This window comes from Kwoniella pini, chromosome 6 (genome assembly GCF_000512605.2).
Source record: "Kwoniella pini CBS 10737 chromosome 6, complete sequence".
Taxonomy (NCBI): domain Eukaryota; kingdom Fungi; phylum Basidiomycota; class Tremellomycetes; order Tremellales; family Cryptococcaceae; genus Kwoniella; species Kwoniella pini.
The window spans coordinates 1,613,317-1,633,940 of record NC_091721.1 but is presented as its reverse complement, the minus strand read 5'-3'; the positions used below and the strand labels follow the sequence as shown (position 1 = coordinate 1,633,940).

Sequence of the window (20,624 nt, the reverse complement as noted above, 5' to 3'; positions counted from 1 at the left end):
GATGAACAATTGAAAGGTTTTTCTTCTATCTAATTGTCATACTTGGCTATGAAAGTGGTGAAAGTTTTGTATTTAATATTTTTGTATTCTTTTGATGCATTTATCGTACAATTATGAAACACAATTGGGATACAAAATGTTTGATTGTCATACAACATTTACGAGACTGTGGAATTATTTCTAATGCAAATGCAATACAACTGAATATGGCTTTTTACATCATGTCAACATGGATGAATATAGTAGGAATACTTGGCTTGGCTTATGAGTTAGAATTTTAAACACGAAGATCATCCTGATTCTTGAGTTTGGGTACCTGTATCATTCGAAAGTTGATTAATCTTCATTCACGTTCGTTTCGAATTTAGGACTTTTATGTTCTTTGTCACATTCTGTAAAATTGATTAATTTTTCAATTAAAATAATTAAAGAAGGTAGAACTTTTTCAGGTAAATTTTGATTTTGGTAATTTGTATTTTGAATTTCTAATGATGATGATGATGATGATGTTGAAGAATTCTGTGAAAAATTATTATGAGAAGAAATAAAATTTTGATTTTGATAATTTAATCTTGCAATAGGCATTGAAAGTGGTAACCAAATAAAATCTTGTTTATGTGTTTGTTGTTGATTATTTATAATTTCAGAAATTAAATCCCATTCTAAATAATTTAAACCCATTCTTTTCTTTTTTTTTTGTTTTTCAAATTTATTTGAATTATTATTTTTTAATATTGTTAAAAAAGATGATTTATTTGTTAATAAAAAATTTAATTTTACTTGTTGATTTATGGTTAAATTCTTATTATTAAAAATGTTTTTTAAAATTTCAGAAGAAATTAAATCAATAAATTTTCTATTTGGTAAAATTTTAAAATAATTTAATTTTTTAATTAAATTTAAAATAATTATTAAATTTAATTCAAATTTAAAACAACATTTAATTATAATTTCAAAAATTGATATATTCAATTTAATTGATTTTGGATAAAGTTTTTTTTGTTTAAATAATTCTTTAATTAAATTTTCAATTTTATTTTTATTTGTATCTTTTTCAATATTATTACTACAATTATTAAAATAAAATTGAAATAAAGATAACCAACTTTCTTCATTTGGTAAATTTTTTTCTTTTTCTATTTCTACTTCATTACAAATTTCAATTAATTCCCAAACTTTTTTAAAATTATTTTTATTACCTGTTTTAATTTCAGCTTTCATCCAACTATTTAAAAATCCTAAAGAAGGTTTAATTTCTTTTCCTAATATTTCAACCAAATCTTTTGCTAAATTTTTAGGAAAATTTGATTCTTCTTTATTTATTTGTTTTGATCTTCTCCATGTATTCATTATTGTTGTATATACTTTTGAAATTGCTCTTTGATCCTTTTCTCCAATTAACACGAGATTTAAATTATGAAAAACTTGCTTATATTCTTCTAATAATTCTAACGATCCTTTAAGATCTCCTATTTGATAATATGAAGTAAATAATAAATCCCAAATTTCCAATGGCCAATTTTCTTTTCCTTTCGATTTTCCTTTTTGTACATCATTGATATTATCCTTTTGCTCCTTAGGTAAAGATAAACAGTCATTTATCATTTTCTCAATCATTGACGGATCAGGATGAATATCTCGTATGATAACTCTAAGTAATACGTCTAATAATGGTATATCTACTTTTTCAGGTAAGATAGGTAAAACCATGTTCACTATAGATCGTCTATCATTTAAATCTTCTGAACGTAAAGTGGAATGTAAGATTGACGTTAAAGTGGGTATCGAAATCGGTATATTCTCCTTTAAAGATCTTTCAATTAAAGATTGTATAGCTTCAAGTCCATTTGGGTGATCTAGGAATCCAACTATCAATCTTGAATAAGTAACTTGACGTCTTATACATGATGTTGAATTTGAGATTTCAAGTGACTCTGAGGACAGGTAATCATGAGCGGAAGTTAAGTGAGATTTTTGATTTTTGGATTTTGTTCGAAAAAAATAACCTGAAGAAAGAGGTACCGGTGCAGATAATGGTCTTGCTATTCTTTTTTCCTTTGGCCAAGATTCGGAATGAGGTATAGGTATTCTCGATGCAGTAGGAAGTGTGGTTTCCGGATTTGAGAGCGTTAAAACTGGATGAAAAGTAGGTCGGACGTGCGATTCAATCTGCGTGATCACCGAGGGCGGTAGACGAACTCGCATCTTTCGATGAGACGGATGAGTGACTTTGCCTCAAGCCTTCCGAATTCACTGCACTCGTATTCGTTTACAATGGATCTTATCTGATTATGCAAAAGAGATTTAAACAAAATGCTTTTTGGATGTCCAACAACTCTTTTCCATCAATGAGATGGGTGAAGTACAGATAAAAGTCAGGAGTCACGTGATTCGCCATTTACCGGTTAACAGGTCCTACGAAATGTTGAATTCATGTTGATTTTAATTTTAGTTTTCATGTTACATATAACAACATAAACATTTGACACGAGCAAAATAATAGCCATTTTCAAAAACCATGGAAGGCATGTTCCTTAGCCCGACTGCAGAGTTATCGAGCAGTATAGTAGCGGAACCATCAAATGGTGTGGAAGCTGTACCGAAAAAGAAGAGGTCAAGGGAAGAAAAGGAGGCTAGACGAGAAGCGAAAAGGTTGAAAAAGGAGAAAAAAGAAAAAGCTGCAGAAGTCAATCAACCAACAGCTCAACTCAATGATGTATTCACCGATAATGGAGCTCAGGCGGCTCATGTAATAGAAGAACAAGAGAAGAAAGAGGATAAAGAAGAAAAGGCAAAACGAAAAGCAGAGAAAGCAGAGCGAAAAATTGAAAAACAAAAGGTCAAAGCAGATTTAGAATCGTCTGATACTCAAAAGATAAATGGTAAAATCCCGAAACAAGCAACAAGCAAAAAGATTGTATCATCAAAACAAAGTGTGCCTTTCGTAGAAATACCTACCACGCAAGTGAAGAAAAGAAATAGATCACAAACTACACCTTTAGTATCACTCTCTCAAGCTGGACCTTCGAATCCTTCAACACCTAAACGATCAATAATCACTTCTAGAGCTGTACGACCTCCTTCGACCGTCAAATCCAGAGCATCATCCTCTTCACAAACGCCCAGTAAAAGGAGGAAAGTGGAGAATGAAGTTGACGATGCTACCTTAAGAGCTACATTAACGGACCAAAGTTCTATGGAAGATTGGTTGGCTAATAATTGGGTCTCAGATAAAGAGCTCGGAAGGCTCGAAAGATTAGGTAGTAAGTATTCACTTCTCTTGCTCTATGTCTCTCCGATTCACGCACATCAATCTGTGTTATCCGTAGTTACATACTGATTCGTTCCCCTCTCAGTCTTACGGTACAAGAAAGGTAAACTCACTGAAGATGAGAAAATTGCTATAAGGAAAGTACTTGAAACGTATCAAAAGGTCTGTGCGATCAATGTTTCCACCCTTTGATCTCTGAACTGAAAAGACTTCTTCTTGAGCAGGTCCATCGCCTGAACACTGAACAACTAGTAGATACAATTATGGCCGGAGCCACAACTTTTCCCAGCGGTAGAGAAGGATGGCAGGCATTCTGGCTTGAACTTTGTAAGTCGTTTCTATGATTTATCATTCATTTATTGATGTGGTTGACCTTTATTTGGCCTTTTTCCAGCTGCTGCTGTTCCAGGTCGACCTGGTAGATATGTGTTGAAAATGGTACAAAGGATGTATAATCCCAATGGGCATAAAGGGCATTTCACTCCAGAGGAAGATGCTATGTTGATAAGGTAAATTTACATTTATCATGATGATAAGCTGTGTTCGCTAATCCTCGATCTCGTGATGTAGAGCATATGAATTACATCCGAATCAATGGGGAAAGATAGCTGAGATAGTAGAAAGGACTTATCACGATTGTCGAGATAGATATACTAAAGAATTACGACATCATAATACTAGAGTAACAGGAGAATGGAGTAATGAAGAAATTCAAAATTTATTAGATTGTATAAAGAAAATGAATAGATCATTAGGTAGAGATGAAATGGAAAGTGAAGGTATACCTTGGGAATTAGTTGTGAAAGAAATGGGAGGTACTAGAACTGTTGTTCAATGTAGAAAAAAATGGTCAGATGATATTTATCCAACGAAAGCATGGGGATGGGAACAAGGTCATAAAAGGGAAAATGATTATGCTTTAATAAAAAGGTATTTTTATTTAATCATCACATTCTCCCCCTAATTGTTTGTTTTTTTTTACAAAAAAAGATTTAACAAGCTGATTGTTTTGTTAATGATTATTTTTAGATTGGAAATTCTTAATTATCCTTCAGAAAAACATATTGTTTGGAAACAAGTTTATGATGAAAGTTTAAAACATATGAAAATACATCAAGTTAGACAAATGTATTATAGATTAAAAGCAAAAATACCACAAGCTGATAATTTGACTTTTCCCGGTATATTTTGTCTATTTTACATTGTCTAATAATGAGTATTTACTAATATGTGTTTTTGGGTTTTTATAGAGTTAGTTAAACGATTAAGAGGAGCAGCTGAATCATTAAAATCACTTTGTAGACCTATTCGTCCAAGTAAAGGTGTTATTGAATCTGATGATGAAAAAGATGACGATGGAAATGAACAAGATACAATAGATAAAGGCGATAATGAAGTCTTGTCTGAATCTGATGATTAGGTCCTTGTGGTTTTATTTCTATAATAGTTGTATATATGATCAATTTATGAATTGTAGTGTGTATAGTCGTAACTAATATTCGAAATGATTAAGACTTCTTGCATGTTATCAAAAGTTTATCGCACTGCAAACCTTCTTTTGCAATTCTTTCTACTTCTCGGGGCAATCTTACGCTAGCAGTTGGAGAGTGTTGGTAAATCGCGATAATAATGTCCAAGTTTTCGCGCGATGAAATATGCAGTCAAATGCGAGCAAAATTGGCATAAAGACAGAAAATTAAGGGATCAAAATCAAATTAACCCACAATTTCGAGCTGAAAATGATCACAAAGTTTCATTCATTCATACATTCGTGATTGACTAAATCAAGTTGACCGTCACCGATACAAACAGTCATTAATGCTTCTATCTACTTCATATTCAATCTCCCGTGATGCAATGAGCGAATGAGCCAATATTCCAGAATCACAATAAGATGCACTTGATACACTGGGAAAGCAGTTGGTGACCTAGAGCATTTAGAACCGACCTGCTCTAAACACAGCTTGAGTAGCTATTCTTCGTGCCTGTAAGATATTTGTGAGCTTTTCGTAAAACTGAAAGGTGAATGACAACCCACCTGATCCAACGATATGTTATCCCTCTTTAGCCGGGTACCACTCTCATCGTCGTCTTCGTCATCGTCATCATCATCACCGAAATTGCCTCTCATTCCACCATTGACCAGGGGGGTTTTTCCAGCTGTACCAAACATCCCTCCACCAGGTCCTGTTGGTAACATTGGCGCACCAAACACACTTAACGGACTTCCCGCTGATTTATCCGGGGAAGTAGCTCCAAAGGCTTTGAAGTCGCTGATTATCTTTCTAGCAGGAGACGCTGGACTGGTGGGCTTGGAGCTTTCCATAGAGGCGGGAGTTGGTGGAACTTCAATATCCTTCTCCGATTTGATAGTTGGTACAGGCACTGGTTTGCGTGGTGGCAATCGGCCATATCCGTATCCAGTTCCTGCTGAATAGTGTTGACGTCGAAATTTCTCTGTCAAACGTTTGCCTGGGACCTGCAGATACTATGTCAGCTGGCTGAGTCCCCGATGTCTAAGTAGTCGACAGCTCACATGAAGGATTTGAGGCACAGCATCAGCGATATAAGGTGAATTCATCCATGTTGAAACGTTCTTCTTTGCATTTTCGTGAGGAGCGTAAACTTCAGGTAGATAGACCTGTTTCGTTTGTTCATTTCGTAATAATAGTCGTTCGTGTAATTCTCTACATATGAGAGCGTGTGTCAGCTGGACATCCTGTCTCCGAGTTGAATTTATTTCCCGACTCACTGAGCCACTTCTTCTACTGATTCCATAGTTTCCCCCTTCTGTCGAATCCTCTGAGCGACTTCCACACCGATTTCTACCAAGACGGGAATCGTGAGCTCGTATACCTTGGTGTACTGTACAACCAGCTAACTCACCAGCTATCAGACGTTCCATATCCATATTCTCTAACACACTGCCTACGATAGTCGTGGCAAGCAGATCGGCTGTTGTGAGGGGTAACATGACACCGGAAGTCATATTACATATTGCTTGGAAAAAGTCGACGGCATGCTGGAATAGACCGTCAGCAAGCAGCTATATCAGGACAGCAGTAAAGAATCGAGCTCACACTGTATCCTGATAATGTGTCTTCACAAGCTACCATGAACTATAGCATAATCAGCTTTCGGTGATCATAGTGAACGAGGACAGCGCAACTCACGAAAGTTATTCCGTTCTGGGCCATAGTGCGAGCAATAACAAGGGGATCATGGCCTATTTAGAAATGGGATTCAGCTTATTCTGGTAGCTACAAACATGCACTAAGCTGACTCACCATCTGGATCACCACCCTTTATCTCTGTGACTCTCTCAGATTAGCTGGTGTGTCATGAACTGTGTATGACTGGAACTTACGGTCTCCACCTTCACCGATACCTATGCAGGACTTTTGTCAGCTTTACATGTGCAAGAAGAAGGATAGGATTTGAGCTCACCATGTGGAGGCGCATCGGCGATGAGGACAACCATTTTAGCAGCTTCCCTTCTCCATTCTAGCTCTGTCAAGGTAGCTGCCATACCAGCCGTGACAGCTTCTGGCCCATCTCCACCTCCAGATGCTACAAATCAAAATCGTCAGATCAGCTAATATACTTGGCTCGATGTGATTATGCTAGCTAACCTGTCAACCCTTTTAGATATTCATGCACTTTGGGAATATCCGATGTGAACGGATGATGCCTATACACATATGTTGAATCTTGCGGAGGATGATCTCGATAATTTACAACCTATCCTCATAATTTTATCTCAGCTGATCGTTACTATTGCGGAGCACGAGGTAAGAGCCAGCTAACTTACAGCTACTTTAACATCATCTGGACCATTCAATCCTTCTTCTCCTCTTATCATCTCACAAATTCCAGTTATATGATCTCGAACGGAATTTATATATTTCTGCATCGATCCAGTACAATCGAGGATAAAAGCTAAATCTCTGAGAATTTGACATTTCACGACAAAAGTCAGATTTTGAAGTTCGAGGTACATGAGAGGCTAAAGATGCATTCTCACTTACATACATTTTCCTCTACTCGATCCAGGACCTTGAACAAATTTAATATCATAATTTGTGACAGGAGGAGCTCTAACTGGAGTTGGAGGAGTAACTGATCTGTGATAATATGAATAATATGAACTTCCATATGAATCTGAAGAATAATTATCCATTTCGTCGTCCATTTTGAATGTATATGGGTGAGGAGGGATATACGGTATGATTGAGGTTGAAGGGAATTTGAGCTTGATCGAGAGTCAAAGTAAATCTCACTATTTGAGTGAATTTCAAATGATCAAGTGCTTGTTATATATATTTTGAGAATTGAGAGATTTGAAAATTAGTGAATATGTAGCGCAAGGTCTCTCGATGATTTTCCTTTTTATATCTCTTTGTGATTGTTATTATCGTTGAAACAGTTTTAAGTTGAAATCGCCAAAACGCATTGTTCTTCTTTTTACTTTTGGTTTGATGTCATCATTTCATTGTTCGCCGCTCACCCCTGAACACCGTGGGAGATATCAAAATGATTATAATAATAATAATCATATTGACTTGAACTCGTACAATCCTTTGTTTTGATGTCGGCGTTCGTATATGACGGTGCATAAGTTGAAGTGAAATGTATAAAGCATACTGATTCAACAGTCATACGGAGAGAGGATTTTGTATTTCTCCCTCATCCAATTTTCTGAAATCATCTCATATTCATATTGTATCCAGGTTCAATATGGCTCAATCAATTTATTCTTTACCCTCAATCACATCCTCTTTGATTGGTCAAAAAGCTATCAAATATACAATAGATGTAAATACAAATTATAACGTAGTAAGATCTGAAAAAGGTTTTCCATATATATACAATTTTACTAAATTCAATCTTGATGAAAAATCACAAATCAATTCTAAAGGTATAAGTTCATTCAATAAATTCAAAACCTTTTTTTCTGATTATAAAAATAATATTCATTTTAGTAGGGGATTTTTTTGTAAATTAAAATCATCTCAAGATCAAGATCAAGATGAAAAAGACAATACAAAAAGATGGGAAGGTTATATAAGTGAAAAAGGATTAAGAAAAGATCAAATTGAACCATTAACTTTATTCATATTTAATCAGAATAATAATAATGATAATGAATATACAATTCATCATTTAAATTTAAATAAAGAAATAAGAGTAAAATTATGTGAATTAATGAGAAATAGTCGATTTTCAAGAGATTCAAAAGAGAAAAGTATTAAAACTAATTTAAAGATTGATTTACCTTTTAATGACGATGATGATTTTAATGATATTAATGATATTTCAGTTGATATCAATTTTAAAATTCCTATTTTATATAAACCAGAAAAAAATGAAAATTCTGTGTTACTTATCAATACTCTATCTCAACATCAAGGTGGTTTTCCTGGATTTCAATATCAAGATTCCTCAAATTGGTCAGGGCGATTAAGTTGGTTTGAAGTTCAAGATTCTACAATCCCTGTTGAATCAAGTCAAGTAAACAAAGAAGAGAGCTTTGATTCTGATAAGATCTGATTTTAAAAGTGAGATCGTTCTGTAACAAAAGTATTCCAGACTGATTGATGGTCTGATCTCTGCTTACAATATTCGAGATACATATTTACATGAACTGTGGATTCATACATCGTGATAAGCTAAAAAGTCATTGTCCATATTCGACTTCTAAACTATGTGATATGATACATAAAAAATAAACACATTAATCATGACATGGCATTGCCGATTCTTTCAAACTAAAGTCCATATCACTGGTCTTCGACATACAGTTGATATCATTCAACACCAGGGCTGACAATATACCTGATTCCGTTCACCAATAAGATCGGAAGACGATTATGAACAAGTAGGAATTGTGATATTTTTCAAATTTCGATCGGAATCCCATAATCCCCAATATGGTTCGACTCCACCATATTGACTAAAATAATGGAAACAATTCAGCACCTCGGATAATCTTCTACCAATCAATTTTTAACTCACCGCTTCCATGGTTCATCAAATGCTTCAAAATAGAAATAACCTGTACCATTATTATTGGCTTGACAAACGAATGTATCAAGGAAAGCTAAGCGGAAAGTTGAAAAAATAAAAAATCAACATATCACTCAATCTTCTTATTGAGCTCATAACTTACTTTGCAAATTTGCGATACTAGCATCACCTCCTGGACTTGCTGCTCCATCATTCGCTTCACTCGCATTCATTGATTGAGTTGGCCATCCAGTTTCAGCTATATATACTGCAGGATTATTTGAAGCTAATGCAGCAGGAGTGACATCAAATTCTTGAAAGAATGTATTAGTCCATTCTGCTGCATCGTCAATTGATACTGATCCGAACCACCTAAAGCCAAGGGAAGGATAAATCATCAAATCAAATTCAACATAAGAGACTTAAAAATACTTACGGATGGACATTTGCCATGAAATAATCTATACCTTCTCCTAAAGTTTTACTCATAATACTTCCTGCATCACTTGTACCAATTGGTAAAGTCTTACTCAATCCTAATCCTTGAATAGTAGTATTGACTTCTTGAATTTTATCAGTGATTGTTTTGGTAGCAGATAAATAAATCGAAGATGTTGTTGAATCTGTACCTGCTGTATTCAGGATATATTCATTTCCCACCGTGATCTGTGGTTTATTCCTAAATCAGCTCTTCCCTTTCTTCTCATACCTTGGTGACACAAGATTCACTCACTCCTGACACATGATCTGTTCCGTATGTCTTCAAGACATCAGTTACAGCTGTCACTTGATTATCATAGGCAGTCTCGTTTGAATCGACGTCTGGTCAGGATGAATAGACAGATTAGCTGAATCCAATATATAAATCCTAAGATATTGCATAGATGTATAAATTACTCACATATACCCAACCAAACCGTCATATTAACTTTGGTATCTTGAATAGCTTGTAATACAAGTGCACTTTGATTACAATTCGCTCCGTATAATCTTAATCTAGTTGTAACTTGAGAAAGCAATTGTATATCTCTCGTAACATTAGTTTGAGTAGCTCCACACCAAGGTAAAAGTGCATCCTATCATCCAAAAAAAATTAAACCATCAGTCAAAACCCAAATTCTATTTGTTTGTGTAGGATTTTTGTTTTTAAAAAGAAAAGATAAAGATAAAACTTACTTGAGGTGTATAAGCAAATCCCCAAAAAGATTGATGTAAATTTGAATTTTTTTGAAAATCACTTGGATCATTTGAATCATTCAATACACTAGTATTATTTGAATTTGATTTATCGGTAGAAGAAGAATTATCATTATTTTTTTTAACTTGAGAAACTACTACTCCAACTATTATACCTATTAAAGCTGCTATACCAAATAAAATACATCCAATAATCAACCATTTTTTATTTTTCCTTCCAGCATTAGGTCGAGTAGAAGAATTTGTAAAACCTGTATATTTTTCATTATTCCCATTTGTATTTGGGAAATATTCTTCTGAAGGTATATTTTGTCTTGCATAATCTGATGCGAATGGTCTAGAAGTTGATTGATCCATTAATGGCATATTGACCGCTCCTACTGCTGTCGCTCCGCCGACGGTATTGGAGGTAAAGGATGAATGAGAACGATGAGGTGGAGAAGGTATATCTTTGTAGCTTGATATGTGAGATTGAGATTGACCGAATTTAGGCTTTGTGGACATCAGTAAAGATACTTGGGCTGAATATTTCGAATTAAAGGGTTTCAAGTAGAATCTGGAATCTGGAAGAAGTACTTACTGTGTGATAGCGATCATCCACTAGATTATCGAAATCTATGATTATGCGACACAGGGATAGTAAAGCGTTCAATTGACCGAGGGAGTGAAATGGACGAATTTGAGAAATAGGAAGCGATGACAATCAAGATCGACGAGCCAGTCGTGATCAATGAAAATATAGATAGAGGAGTTATTAATGGTAGTCAGCGAAGTACTCCAATCCTATCTAACACCGCTCTTGGTCATGAATTTTGTAACCAAGCTAATCTTCTCGCCAAGTATCTTATCGAAATCAGGGAGTGGATAGAGAATGATTGAACAGGTAAGAAACTTGGCAACAGAACGCCAGCCCAGTCGAGATGAAAATTCTTGGTCGGAATGATATTTCCAGATATAGTATCCAGGTGATCAAACAGGAAGGAGACTGTGACTCACCAAAATCTGAATTTCTCCTATTTCCAGCTAAATTCCCATTCCCAGTTACACCATTTTCCATAATGTTATCTGTATATGTCCCATTTGGTCCGAATCCAGGTACTGCTGAATATCTTTGTTGTTGAGACATCTTTAATTTTTTCTCGAACTCTCAATTCGCAACTATCAAAATGGATTATTATCAAATCCAAATACAAGTAGAAATTGAATTAGTTGAATGAGATATGATCTGAAGAATCCAAGTTTGTGTAAATCAAATGTAAGAGCTGTGTTCTGACTATACACTCCCGTAAATATGAAATCAAGTTGAATGATTTCAATTTAATCTTTATTTCGTGAATTCAAATTCATGAAGAAAGACGTAAGTGAAAGGAACTTTATCTTGCTTCCCTTTTACTTTCCTTAAAACAATTCCCTTCTCCTTTATTCTTCTCATTTGTATTATTATTGTACGCAAAGATATTCCGTCAGGTTATGTATATAGAAACATTTGGTTGCGTTTAAATTGAAGATCAAATATCATATGCCGCTGCCAAGCGAATGATATATTGCTTTGCACCGCTTCTTTCAAAACGTAATCATTGTATTCAAATTGACTTGATGAAGTATATTAAAATGAAAACCTGAAAGACAGGCGCGATAAGCTGTGTCAGGTGTTCAGGTACTTACACTGTGCCGCATTTAAAAGATGGCTTTTTCATTCGTATTTCGTTATTTTGGAGTCTCCACTTTATTTACCGCCGGTTTGACTTAGTTTTCATGAATGAATTTTGAGGTCATGATAAAGAAAAGGGGTTCTTCATTTATAATTCTATACATATTACAAAAACAAATAGTAATGTAAGAAATTTCGTAACGCAAACAATGTCAAGCCAACGTCAAACATTGCGAAACATCTATTTATAGCCTCAATACAGTTTAATCGAAACCTTTATTGGTAGTTCGTAAGCGGATAAACTCTTTATAAGCTTATGGTATATGAACAAAAGGATGCGAGTTCATGCTTGGCCAGATAGATCATGTATATCCCTTTGGAACGGACCTGATGACCCCTCTATCGGATACCGAGTCTTGTCGCTGGAAGTCGATCGTGGTAGATGTCGGTATCGGTATCTACGAGTATGGATTTTCAAGCCAGTTTCCGTAGATTGCAGTGTTGGTAATATCCGCTAATCTGGACTGCACTTGGGTTGAAGGATGTGGGTGTGGGGAGATCACGGGGATGACGTTTCGCAACGATATCGGTTGCAACATGGGAGGGCGAGGATCCGTTACTGCGATTCCGAGGAATGTGTTGTCATCTATTGACCCCTTTCCCTTATTCCAGCCCAGACTAGGAGTAAGACTTGGACAATGTGCCCAAGGTCCCTGGGAAATAGGATCAATTTGATACTGATCAGAAAGGTAGGGCTTCCCTACCAAGGATGAAGGGTGAAGCAGGTCGGAGGGTGATAAACTTGCTTGCTGCGATAGGGCAGCTTGACTCAGTGGTGCAGTGGCGATTTGGCATGGATCGATGGTGGAATAGGCACGAGCTTCTGGTGAAAGGTCCATATATGTCGTGGAGGAAGTATGGGGGTTTGTCGACAACAGGGGAAGCTGGACCGTTGTTTGACTGGTCTCTGAGTGGGAGGTAGGGCGTCGGTAGATGCCGAAGCTGGTCGAAGGGATGGGTAAGGTTGGTAGAGCTGGATGATATGTTGGGGAGCTGGCGATCAACCATGAAGGTGGCGGTCTTGGTTTCTCTACTGTCCGCCTGTCTGTGGTAATTCAGAAATATTGATTAGCTTAGATTGCAATCGGGTAATGACGACAGAGATTGTAGCTTGAAAGTGAAGTATGTGGTGATCGTCGGCACAAAGAACGTTTAACTCACAACGACATTCTCCTCTTCGTCTGTTGCTCCGCTCTTTCTTCTCCCCTTCGCTCCAACCCTTCGATTGGCTCTTTCTCTTTTTCCCTTTATCCAAGTGCGGAATCGAGGCTGAAGGATCTTCGAGAACAGAGGGGATTTGAGTGGAGTGATGATGATAAGGGGAAATGGATGAATTGTCTTTTTCTGGCCCCCTTGATGGTCTTGGGACGCCGAAATGACATGGTGAAGCCTCACGCTTGCGCTTGAGATTCTGACGGCCAGGTTGTAATTGGGGTAAAAGACGTGGTGTATTGTTGTTTGTCATTGTGCTATTTACTGCAAGAGGGTTTCTCAAATCAACGTATTTATTATTATATAATCTTCAGTAACTCTTCGGGCAGTAGTATAAGAGAACAAATGTGTAGGAGACGGAGACAGCTACAGATTGGGTATATATAATCCATCTTGAACAATCTGCTGAAACCTTTCCCCATTCAACGAAATACCAAAACATATGTTGAATTCCAAGAATCTCCCCACTTTATGATGGTACGTATTTCGGATCCCATTATAAGTATAGGTTAATTAATCATTAAAAATAAGAAATTGTCTCTCAAAGGAATTCAAAGGAACTTAAATTGAACCCTTAATTAATTCCGTCATAAAATCGGACAAAATCATATATAATGATCTCCGAGATAGGAATCAATTCAATACGCATTGATCTAATTCATAAGGAAAGAATTAAATCGAAACGTGTTCCAGGTAGTGAGTGGGAAAAAAGTTAGTCAGATCAAAAGGTGGGGAAATATCTGGAATTTCTCGGATTAATTTCGATATGTTTTTGATATCAAAGCGAAATCCTGAAACTTATCAAACATCAAATCTAGATTCAAAATTCATACTCGCCTACGCTGATGAGTTTTGTGATTCCATAAATCAGATCTGCTCGGCATGATCATATAAGTTTTGACCGGTTTTTCATATGTGTAAATGCCAATGTATTGTTTTGGTCAGTATTGATACACCTGTGAGACAAGATAGCCTGCAATATTTTCAGACGCCTGAGTTCTTTGCTACATACGAAAATCTCCTCAAACTTTTAAGGGACGTGATCGAACGTTGATGTCTTGTGATTAAGCTTATCTTGGACTAATTTATAAAAATGAACTAAGGGCTCATTCTTCTTGCTCGATGTTCGATAGCGGGTGCAGAGATCGAAAGGATATCTAGCATTCCTGGTGATTGTGATGGAGATGGAGGCACGGTCATCTGATTGCTCTGATGCAAGTTAGGAAAAATCCCTTTTCCCCTACATTACACTGGCAATGAGGTATGAACCATAATCGGAATCTTTGATGGCGATGCTTGCGTGATACTCTGCGGATCGAAACAAATGAAAGGATGCGTTTATGATGTAGCCATGCTTTATTGATGGGCATTGATCTTTGTTGAAACATGTGTTCTGAGTAGTTTGGGTCAAGAACTCGGTGAAAATGACCGAAAGAAACGCTCGAACCAACAATGACGTGTCATTTTCAGTACTTAAAAACAGTATCACTACAACCTCCCAAAAAGTCGAAAGAATATTCTGCATTTCGCAAATTTCTTATTCCCTCTTTACTACTCTTTTCTTCTTTCACTATTCACTAAACCAGTCTCACAAAATCAATCCCAATGATATAGCATAGCTTCAATTTTAACGACCAATCGTGAGTAGTACGACTGCTTCTCCTGTTTCAAGCTTCCCTTCTTCCTACAAATTTCGATTCTTGTGCTCTTCCTCCCTCGATCCCTTTGATCATGTATAAATGAAGATACCGATGACGAGACTTAATTCCATTTCCAACCTTTCACTTCTCGATTCTACTCCGCTTTCCGACTGATTCGTTTCACTCGTTTTGAGTGGAATGAATTAGTCCTCGCGTGAAAGTGGGTTCAGTAGTTGAACGGGGTTGTCAGGTTCGAGAAAAGGAACGATGCCGAGTCTTACACTAGTTTGGCGACTTTATTTCTGATATATCATGATCAACCTTTCATCTTCTCGGCGTCTACTATCTGTCTCATATAGCGACGAGTGAAACGTGAAACTGATGAAAGACGGATTATATATAGCCTTTCTGTTTTCACCAGGCTATCCTTGTTTTTAAAAGCCTCCTTACGATGTCACCTTCTTCACCAGCTGGATCATCTTCATCTTCTATCTCAGTAGACTACACTAATGTCTTATTGGCTCTTCCTGACGGATCTATCCCGCAAAATCATGAAGATTTGAAATCATATACAATTTCAAGTATAGGTGGTTATCCGACTTTCCCACCTTTAGACAATTTACCGAACGAAATAAATTGCGGTATATGTCATCAGCCTATTCCACTTTTATCACAAGTATATTGTCCGCTGGAGAACGGTGAGAACGATAGAATATTATATATATTTGCTTGTGCTCGTTTGAAATGTCAAAAGAGGGATGGAAGGTTAGTCTTTCATTCTCTACAGAGGTGCTCGGTCGGACTAAGCTAATTTAGATTCAAATGGTAGTGTACGAGCCTTTAGAGCTTCTAAAAGGAATGAGGAGTATGTCAAAGATGTAGAGGAGAAGCGTAAGATTGCCGAAGCAGCTGCTGAAGCTGAACGCGAAAAAGCAAGGAAGAATCCTTTTACTGTAAGTTACGGAATTTGCTCTTCATACCGAATCATTATGCTAATTGGCAAACAATAGCTGTCGTCTGACTCTCAACCAAGCGGTACATTATTCGGCTCTCAACCATTATTTGGATCTTCCATACCCGCTCCAAACCCTTTCGCCCCCCCTACTAATGCTTCAGTGCGTGCAACAACAAATGATACGACACCCGACATCTCCAAATTATCTATATCAGCTACGTCGTCCACAACGCTTGGACCACCAGTACCAGCTTATCAACCCGCTCAATATCTCTCTACAATCGACGAATACATTCCTCCTGCTGAAGATGTTGATTTTGAAAGTGATTCTGAGATTGACGGGGACGAAGATATGAAAGCTACCATGTTAGATGATACTTGGGAAAGAATGTTACCAAAACATTTAGATGAAGTATTCCAACATTTCGTCAGGAAATTGGAAGCCTCAGATGGAGGATCGAAACAAGTTTTACGTTATGAGTTTGATGGTATCCCCTTGCCTTATTCAAGCGCTAGTCCGATAACCAAGAAATTGTTTCCTGGATGTGAGAAACCCTTGAAGAAAGATGAGGAGTTGAACTTGAATGAACTGTACAAAGGTAATTCTGATAAAGGATTAGAAGGTATTATACCTCCTTGTTCAAATTGTAAAGGACCTAGAACATTTGAAATACAACTAGTACCTTATCTTATATCCCTTCTTACGCCAAATACGATATCCACGACAGGTGAAATATCGGTTGATGCTAAGAAGAAATTAACGGAAGAAGAACGAAAGAAAGAGTTGAATGATTTAGCTAAGAAAATTAAAGAAGGAAAGAGGGATGATGTGATAAATGAAATGGAATGGGGTACTATAATGGTTTTCGCATGTAAACGAGATTGTATAGGTTTTACAGAAGAATTCGTTGGTGTAGAATGGGAGATGGGTCTTAGTATATAGTAGAATTATTATCATCAAAATAAACGTTGTACACATTTTATATCATGCTTGTATAATACAATGTATCTAGTATATGATTTACTTATACTTTTCAGCTTGGAACACAATTGAATACTTCTATCCTTTTTATCTGGTGTTATGATGTTCCAAAGCATTCGCAACAAAATTCACTGCAGATTTCTTTGCTATGTACCGATTCTTAAGTTATACTTGTGTTGACAACTAGTCCTGGCATACATACATACATACTATATACAAAATTGGTGTTATTACAATGACTATGCTATGCAAATGTATACGAAAAGACGATTGACTAGAGAATAATCAATTTAATCATGAACTACCAAAAATAATACCTCCGATGATGGGTTTGAGGATATTTGTGAATTGTAGGCTTATGCTTTTATTTTCTTCTTCTTTTCAATTTTTTGCCTTTTTTATTCTCTTTCCTTCCTTATGCTTTGCAAGATCTATATCGTCGTTATTTACATTTAATTCAACTTGTGATATTGATTTAATTTTTCTTTTCTTATCTGATTTCTCCTCATTTTCAACATCATTTTCATTTTCATTTTCATTTTCATTATCCTTCTTTTTCCTCTTTTTATCCTTTTTATTAGATTTCAAATTAGATTTAATTTCTTCATTTATGTTTACATTTTCGTAATCTGAACTTTGTTTCGATTTAATTTTTTCATCTTTCAATCTTTTTTTCTCTGCTTTTCTAGCTCTTCTTTCTTCTTTACTTTCTTCTTCTTTCCCTTTCCCTTTTCCTGTACCTTTATCTTTCTGTTCTTTTGACGATTCGATTAATTCTCTATCTATCTTAGGAAGTTTTGAAGGTCCAGCAATAATTTCTTCAACTTCTTCAACTTCTTTAGGAGTATTTATTCCACTTTGATCGGTAACATCTTCTTCTTTTATATGTAATACTTTTCCTCTTAAAAATCTAGAATATAATCCTCTTCTAGCTAATTCACGTCCTGCTCTTGCAGTTGCATTAATTGATAATTTAGGTTTTATTTTAATAGGTTGTTGATTTGAAATTATTTTACCTTTTTCATCTGCTATTATAGGTGGAGGTGCCCATTTTGATGAAGTTTGTAAATTTGAAGGAGAAGAAGAAGAAGTAGAAGAAAATAAAGATGCTGCTGTTGCTGCAAATATACTATAAGTTTTTAGGTATCATCAACATAATCCCTTCTTTGAATTTCAGATTGAAAAGTTGAATAAAATACTCACTGATCCCAAAATGGTACAGCTTCATCACGATCTTTACCTATTCCAGATAATGTTTTCTTTTGAACTACTGAAAGTGGTTTAATTGAATGACCATGTTTTAAGGCTTGATAAATCGTTAATAATTAGCACAAAAGTGTAAATCTTTTGTTTCCGAACTCAAATTTTTGAATTGATACTCACCCGTACCCTTCCCTTTCCAACCATGCTTATGCAAATGAGCAGCAGGATCAAATTTCGGTTTTTTAGCTATAACTACCATCTTCCTGAACCTCCTAAGAAATCTGATCGTATGACTCGAATTTGCAGTCTTCCAATTCTAAGAGATCTTGAAATCAATAGATGGATCTTGAGATGATGAAAGGAGGTTATGTATGTCTAAAGAGGTTTAAGAAATAAAGTAAAAACAAATGTCAAAATAGGTGGACCTGTGAATTCTGAAATTTCAATTCGAAATGTGAGCCTGATATATCCCTTATCAGCTGATTATACCTCAAGCCGAAATATCAGGGACATATATTCGAACATTAAAGATATCTCTTCCTGCGCGTTTTAGGAATCCAAAAGTTGAAATGATTTGAACATTGTTCAAACCCAATTCGAACTTCCTAATTGTGATTAGTATTGCACCTGGCAATAGACCCTACAGGATGACTCAACTTCCCAATGATACTCAACCAGAAGCTTCTACTTCTGCATCAGCTCAACATCAACAAAATGGTCATATAACAGAAGGTAAGCTAAAGTCAATTTGCGATTTTACGTGACTGAGCTGACAATATCGATAACTTAGATGAAGCATCCTTATATGATCGACAAATCAGATTATGGGGTCTAGAAGCTCAGAATCGGTATGTCCAAGCTGACTTAATCTACATAATCATTAGCTGATTTATCGAATTTAGTATGCGATCATCAACTGTACTTATCCTTTCATTACGTGGATTGGCTCATGAAACAATAAAGAACCTCGTATTGGCCGGTATAGGTCGTTTGATAGTGGCGGATGATAGTACAGTCACTCAAGAAGATTTGGGAAGTGGTTTTCTATTTAGAGAAGAAGAGAATGCTGTAGGACAAAATGTTAGCTTCCTCTCTGACCCCTTCGAATGGAATTTGAGGTGTTAAGCTTATTCGATTTAAGTAGAGAACGAAAGCTGCTCTTCCTCAAATATCATCTCTCAACCCCTTAGTTTCATTGACAGCCTTGGAGACTTTACAACCATTCATTGACGGATCAGAAAGCGAGATAGTAGACTTTCTAAAGAGGGAGAAAGTTGATGTTATTGTTGCATGCGATTTACCGAAATCTCAATTAGTAAGTTTCGCCTTTTTAGGTCCAAATCTTAAGCCTCTTAGCTCACTTTCCGCTGTTCGCTTTTTGCTGTGCAGGAAGCCATTGATGAAGCTGCTCGTAAAGCTGGTTCAATGTTCTATGCTGCTGGAACTTATGGATTCTACGGATATGTTTTCGCTGATTTGGGGGAAAGCTATGAACACGTATACAAGTGAGGTATTCTAGCTTTTATATGTACCCGTACCTCTTAGGCAGGAGGGGATAGTCACGAGAGTAGCGATTTGTTTCGAGGATGTCCATGTTGACTTGATTTTTTCCCTATTTAGCCAAAAAGCAACACCTGAAAATTCTACACCGGGCTTAGCCAAAAAGATACTCTCTTATCCTTCTTTCAATCAAGCTCTTTCATCTACAAATTGGGGTAAACCCGCTATTGAGGCTGATCAAGGAGGAAGTCCGTATAGAGGATTAACGAAGAATCAAACAAGAGACGCTGCACCAGGAATTGTATTAGGTTTACTTGGTAAGCTGTTCTTCGGATCTGTCGCTCTAACACTTAGCATAGCGGAAGGTTTATCGAAAGTAAGCTAAGATCGTCCACCTTCACAGCACTTTGGGAGTTTGAGAACATAAACTCCGCTCTGCCATCTGGCGAAGAGATTCAATTCGCTCAAATAAAGGAGATCGCAGAGAGGCTGAGAGTGGATTTGGGCATTAATGCTAGGTCGTTGCCTTCAGTCGACGAACAGATGATACAGTGAGTTCACTCTCTTCTCATATACGTACATACTTAATTACAACAAGGCTACTTTTATCCGACTCATTTGTTCATTCGCACGACGGTCAAATCGAAATATGCTGATATCAATCAACTGCTAGGCATCTCGCAAATCATGCAACTCAATTTTTCCCTCCTACTTTAGCTGTTTTAGGCGGTTTACTTGCTCAAGATGTCCTTCGTGCTTTAAGTAGAAAAGATCGTCCGATCGTTAATCTGTTATCGGTAGATACGATGGGCGGAGTAGGAGTTGTTGGTCGATGGAATATGGGGGATGGTGTCGATGCCTAGACAGTTTATGAGTACATGTAGACATAGTAGAAGCATATATGAGATAGTTCCATGCATTGTATATATATTACAAAATCTTAAGAG

The 20,624-nt window shown here is 36.3% G+C and overlaps 9 protein-coding genes across 9 annotated transcripts; 4 read left to right on the top strand and 5 right to left on the bottom strand.

Moving 5' to 3' along the window:
- Positions 1–336: 336 nt before the first annotated feature.
- On the bottom strand, positions 337–2,205 carry I206_105053 (uncharacterized protein; the record flags this gene model as incomplete). Its single annotated transcript, XM_019154356.1, has 1 exon — positions 337–2,205. The coding sequence occupies one exon, from the start codon at positions 2,203–2,205 to the stop codon at positions 337–339; it is 1,869 nt and encodes a 622-aa protein (XP_019013096.1).
- A 313-nt stretch (positions 2,206–2,518) lies between these two features.
- On the top strand, positions 2,519–4,691 carry I206_105052 (uncharacterized protein; the record flags this gene model as incomplete). Its single annotated transcript, XM_019154355.1, has 7 exons — positions 2,519–3,263; positions 3,357–3,433; positions 3,496–3,598; positions 3,666–3,780; positions 3,842–4,201; positions 4,301–4,452; positions 4,522–4,691. The coding sequence occupies 7 exons, from the start codon at positions 2,519–2,521 to the stop codon at positions 4,689–4,691; spliced, it is 1,722 nt and encodes a 573-aa protein (XP_019013095.1).
- A 517-nt stretch (positions 4,692–5,208) lies between these two features.
- On the bottom strand, positions 5,209–7,463 carry I206_105051 (uncharacterized protein; the record flags this gene model as incomplete). The annotated part of the gene is made up of 13 exons (XM_019154354.1): positions 5,209–5,256; positions 5,310–5,750; positions 5,808–5,958; positions 6,024–6,096; positions 6,158–6,293; positions 6,352–6,390; positions 6,445–6,497; positions 6,559–6,582; positions 6,639–6,659; positions 6,719–6,841; positions 6,904–7,012; positions 7,083–7,218; positions 7,300–7,463. 13 exons carry the CDS (start codon positions 7,461–7,463, stop codon positions 5,209–5,211), a joined length of 1,518 nt encoding a protein of 505 aa, XP_019013094.1.
- Positions 7,464–8,008: 545 nt separating this feature from the next.
- Positions 8,009–8,821, top strand: I206_105050 (uncharacterized protein; the record flags this gene model as incomplete). Its single annotated transcript, XM_019154353.1, has 1 exon — positions 8,009–8,821. One exon carries the CDS (start codon positions 8,009–8,011, stop codon positions 8,819–8,821), a length of 813 nt encoding a protein of 270 aa, XP_019013093.1.
- Positions 8,822–9,139: 318 nt separating this feature from the next.
- Positions 9,140–11,600, bottom strand: I206_105049 (uncharacterized protein; the record flags this gene model as incomplete). Its single annotated transcript, XM_019154352.1, has 8 exons — positions 9,140–9,224; positions 9,287–9,371; positions 9,441–9,649; positions 9,714–9,943; positions 10,011–10,099; positions 10,179–10,353; positions 10,454–10,995; positions 11,471–11,600. The coding sequence occupies 8 exons, from the start codon at positions 11,598–11,600 to the stop codon at positions 9,140–9,142; spliced, it is 1,545 nt and encodes a 514-aa protein (XP_019013092.1).
- A 983-nt stretch (positions 11,601–12,583) lies between these two features.
- Positions 12,584–13,650, bottom strand: I206_105048 (uncharacterized protein; the record flags this gene model as incomplete). The annotated part of the gene is made up of 2 exons (XM_019154351.1): positions 12,584–13,230; positions 13,347–13,650. The coding sequence occupies 2 exons, from the start codon at positions 13,648–13,650 to the stop codon at positions 12,584–12,586; spliced, it is 951 nt and encodes a 316-aa protein (XP_019013091.1).
- Positions 13,651–15,488: 1,838 nt separating this feature from the next.
- On the top strand, positions 15,489–16,935 carry I206_105047 (uncharacterized protein; the record flags this gene model as incomplete). Its single annotated transcript, XM_019154350.1, has 3 exons — positions 15,489–15,802; positions 15,867–15,990; positions 16,048–16,935. The coding sequence occupies 3 exons, from the start codon at positions 15,489–15,491 to the stop codon at positions 16,933–16,935; spliced, it is 1,326 nt and encodes a 441-aa protein (XP_019013090.1).
- A 420-nt stretch (positions 16,936–17,355) lies between these two features.
- Positions 17,356–18,436, bottom strand: I206_105046 (uncharacterized protein; the record flags this gene model as incomplete). The annotated part of the gene is made up of 3 exons (XM_019154349.1): positions 17,356–18,103; positions 18,178–18,280; positions 18,358–18,436. The coding sequence occupies 3 exons, from the start codon at positions 18,434–18,436 to the stop codon at positions 17,356–17,358; spliced, it is 930 nt and encodes a 309-aa protein (XP_019013089.1).
- Positions 18,437–18,824: 388 nt separating this feature from the next.
- I206_105045 (uncharacterized protein) lies at positions 18,825–20,540 on the top strand (the record flags this gene model as incomplete). The annotated part of the gene is made up of 8 exons (XM_019154348.1): positions 18,825–18,909; positions 18,968–19,025; positions 19,080–19,257; positions 19,322–19,492; positions 19,567–19,682; positions 19,798–19,994; positions 20,081–20,228; positions 20,351–20,540. 8 exons carry the CDS (start codon positions 18,825–18,827, stop codon positions 20,538–20,540), a joined length of 1,143 nt encoding a protein of 380 aa, XP_019013088.1.
- Between the last annotated feature and the right edge of the window lie 84 nt (positions 20,541–20,624).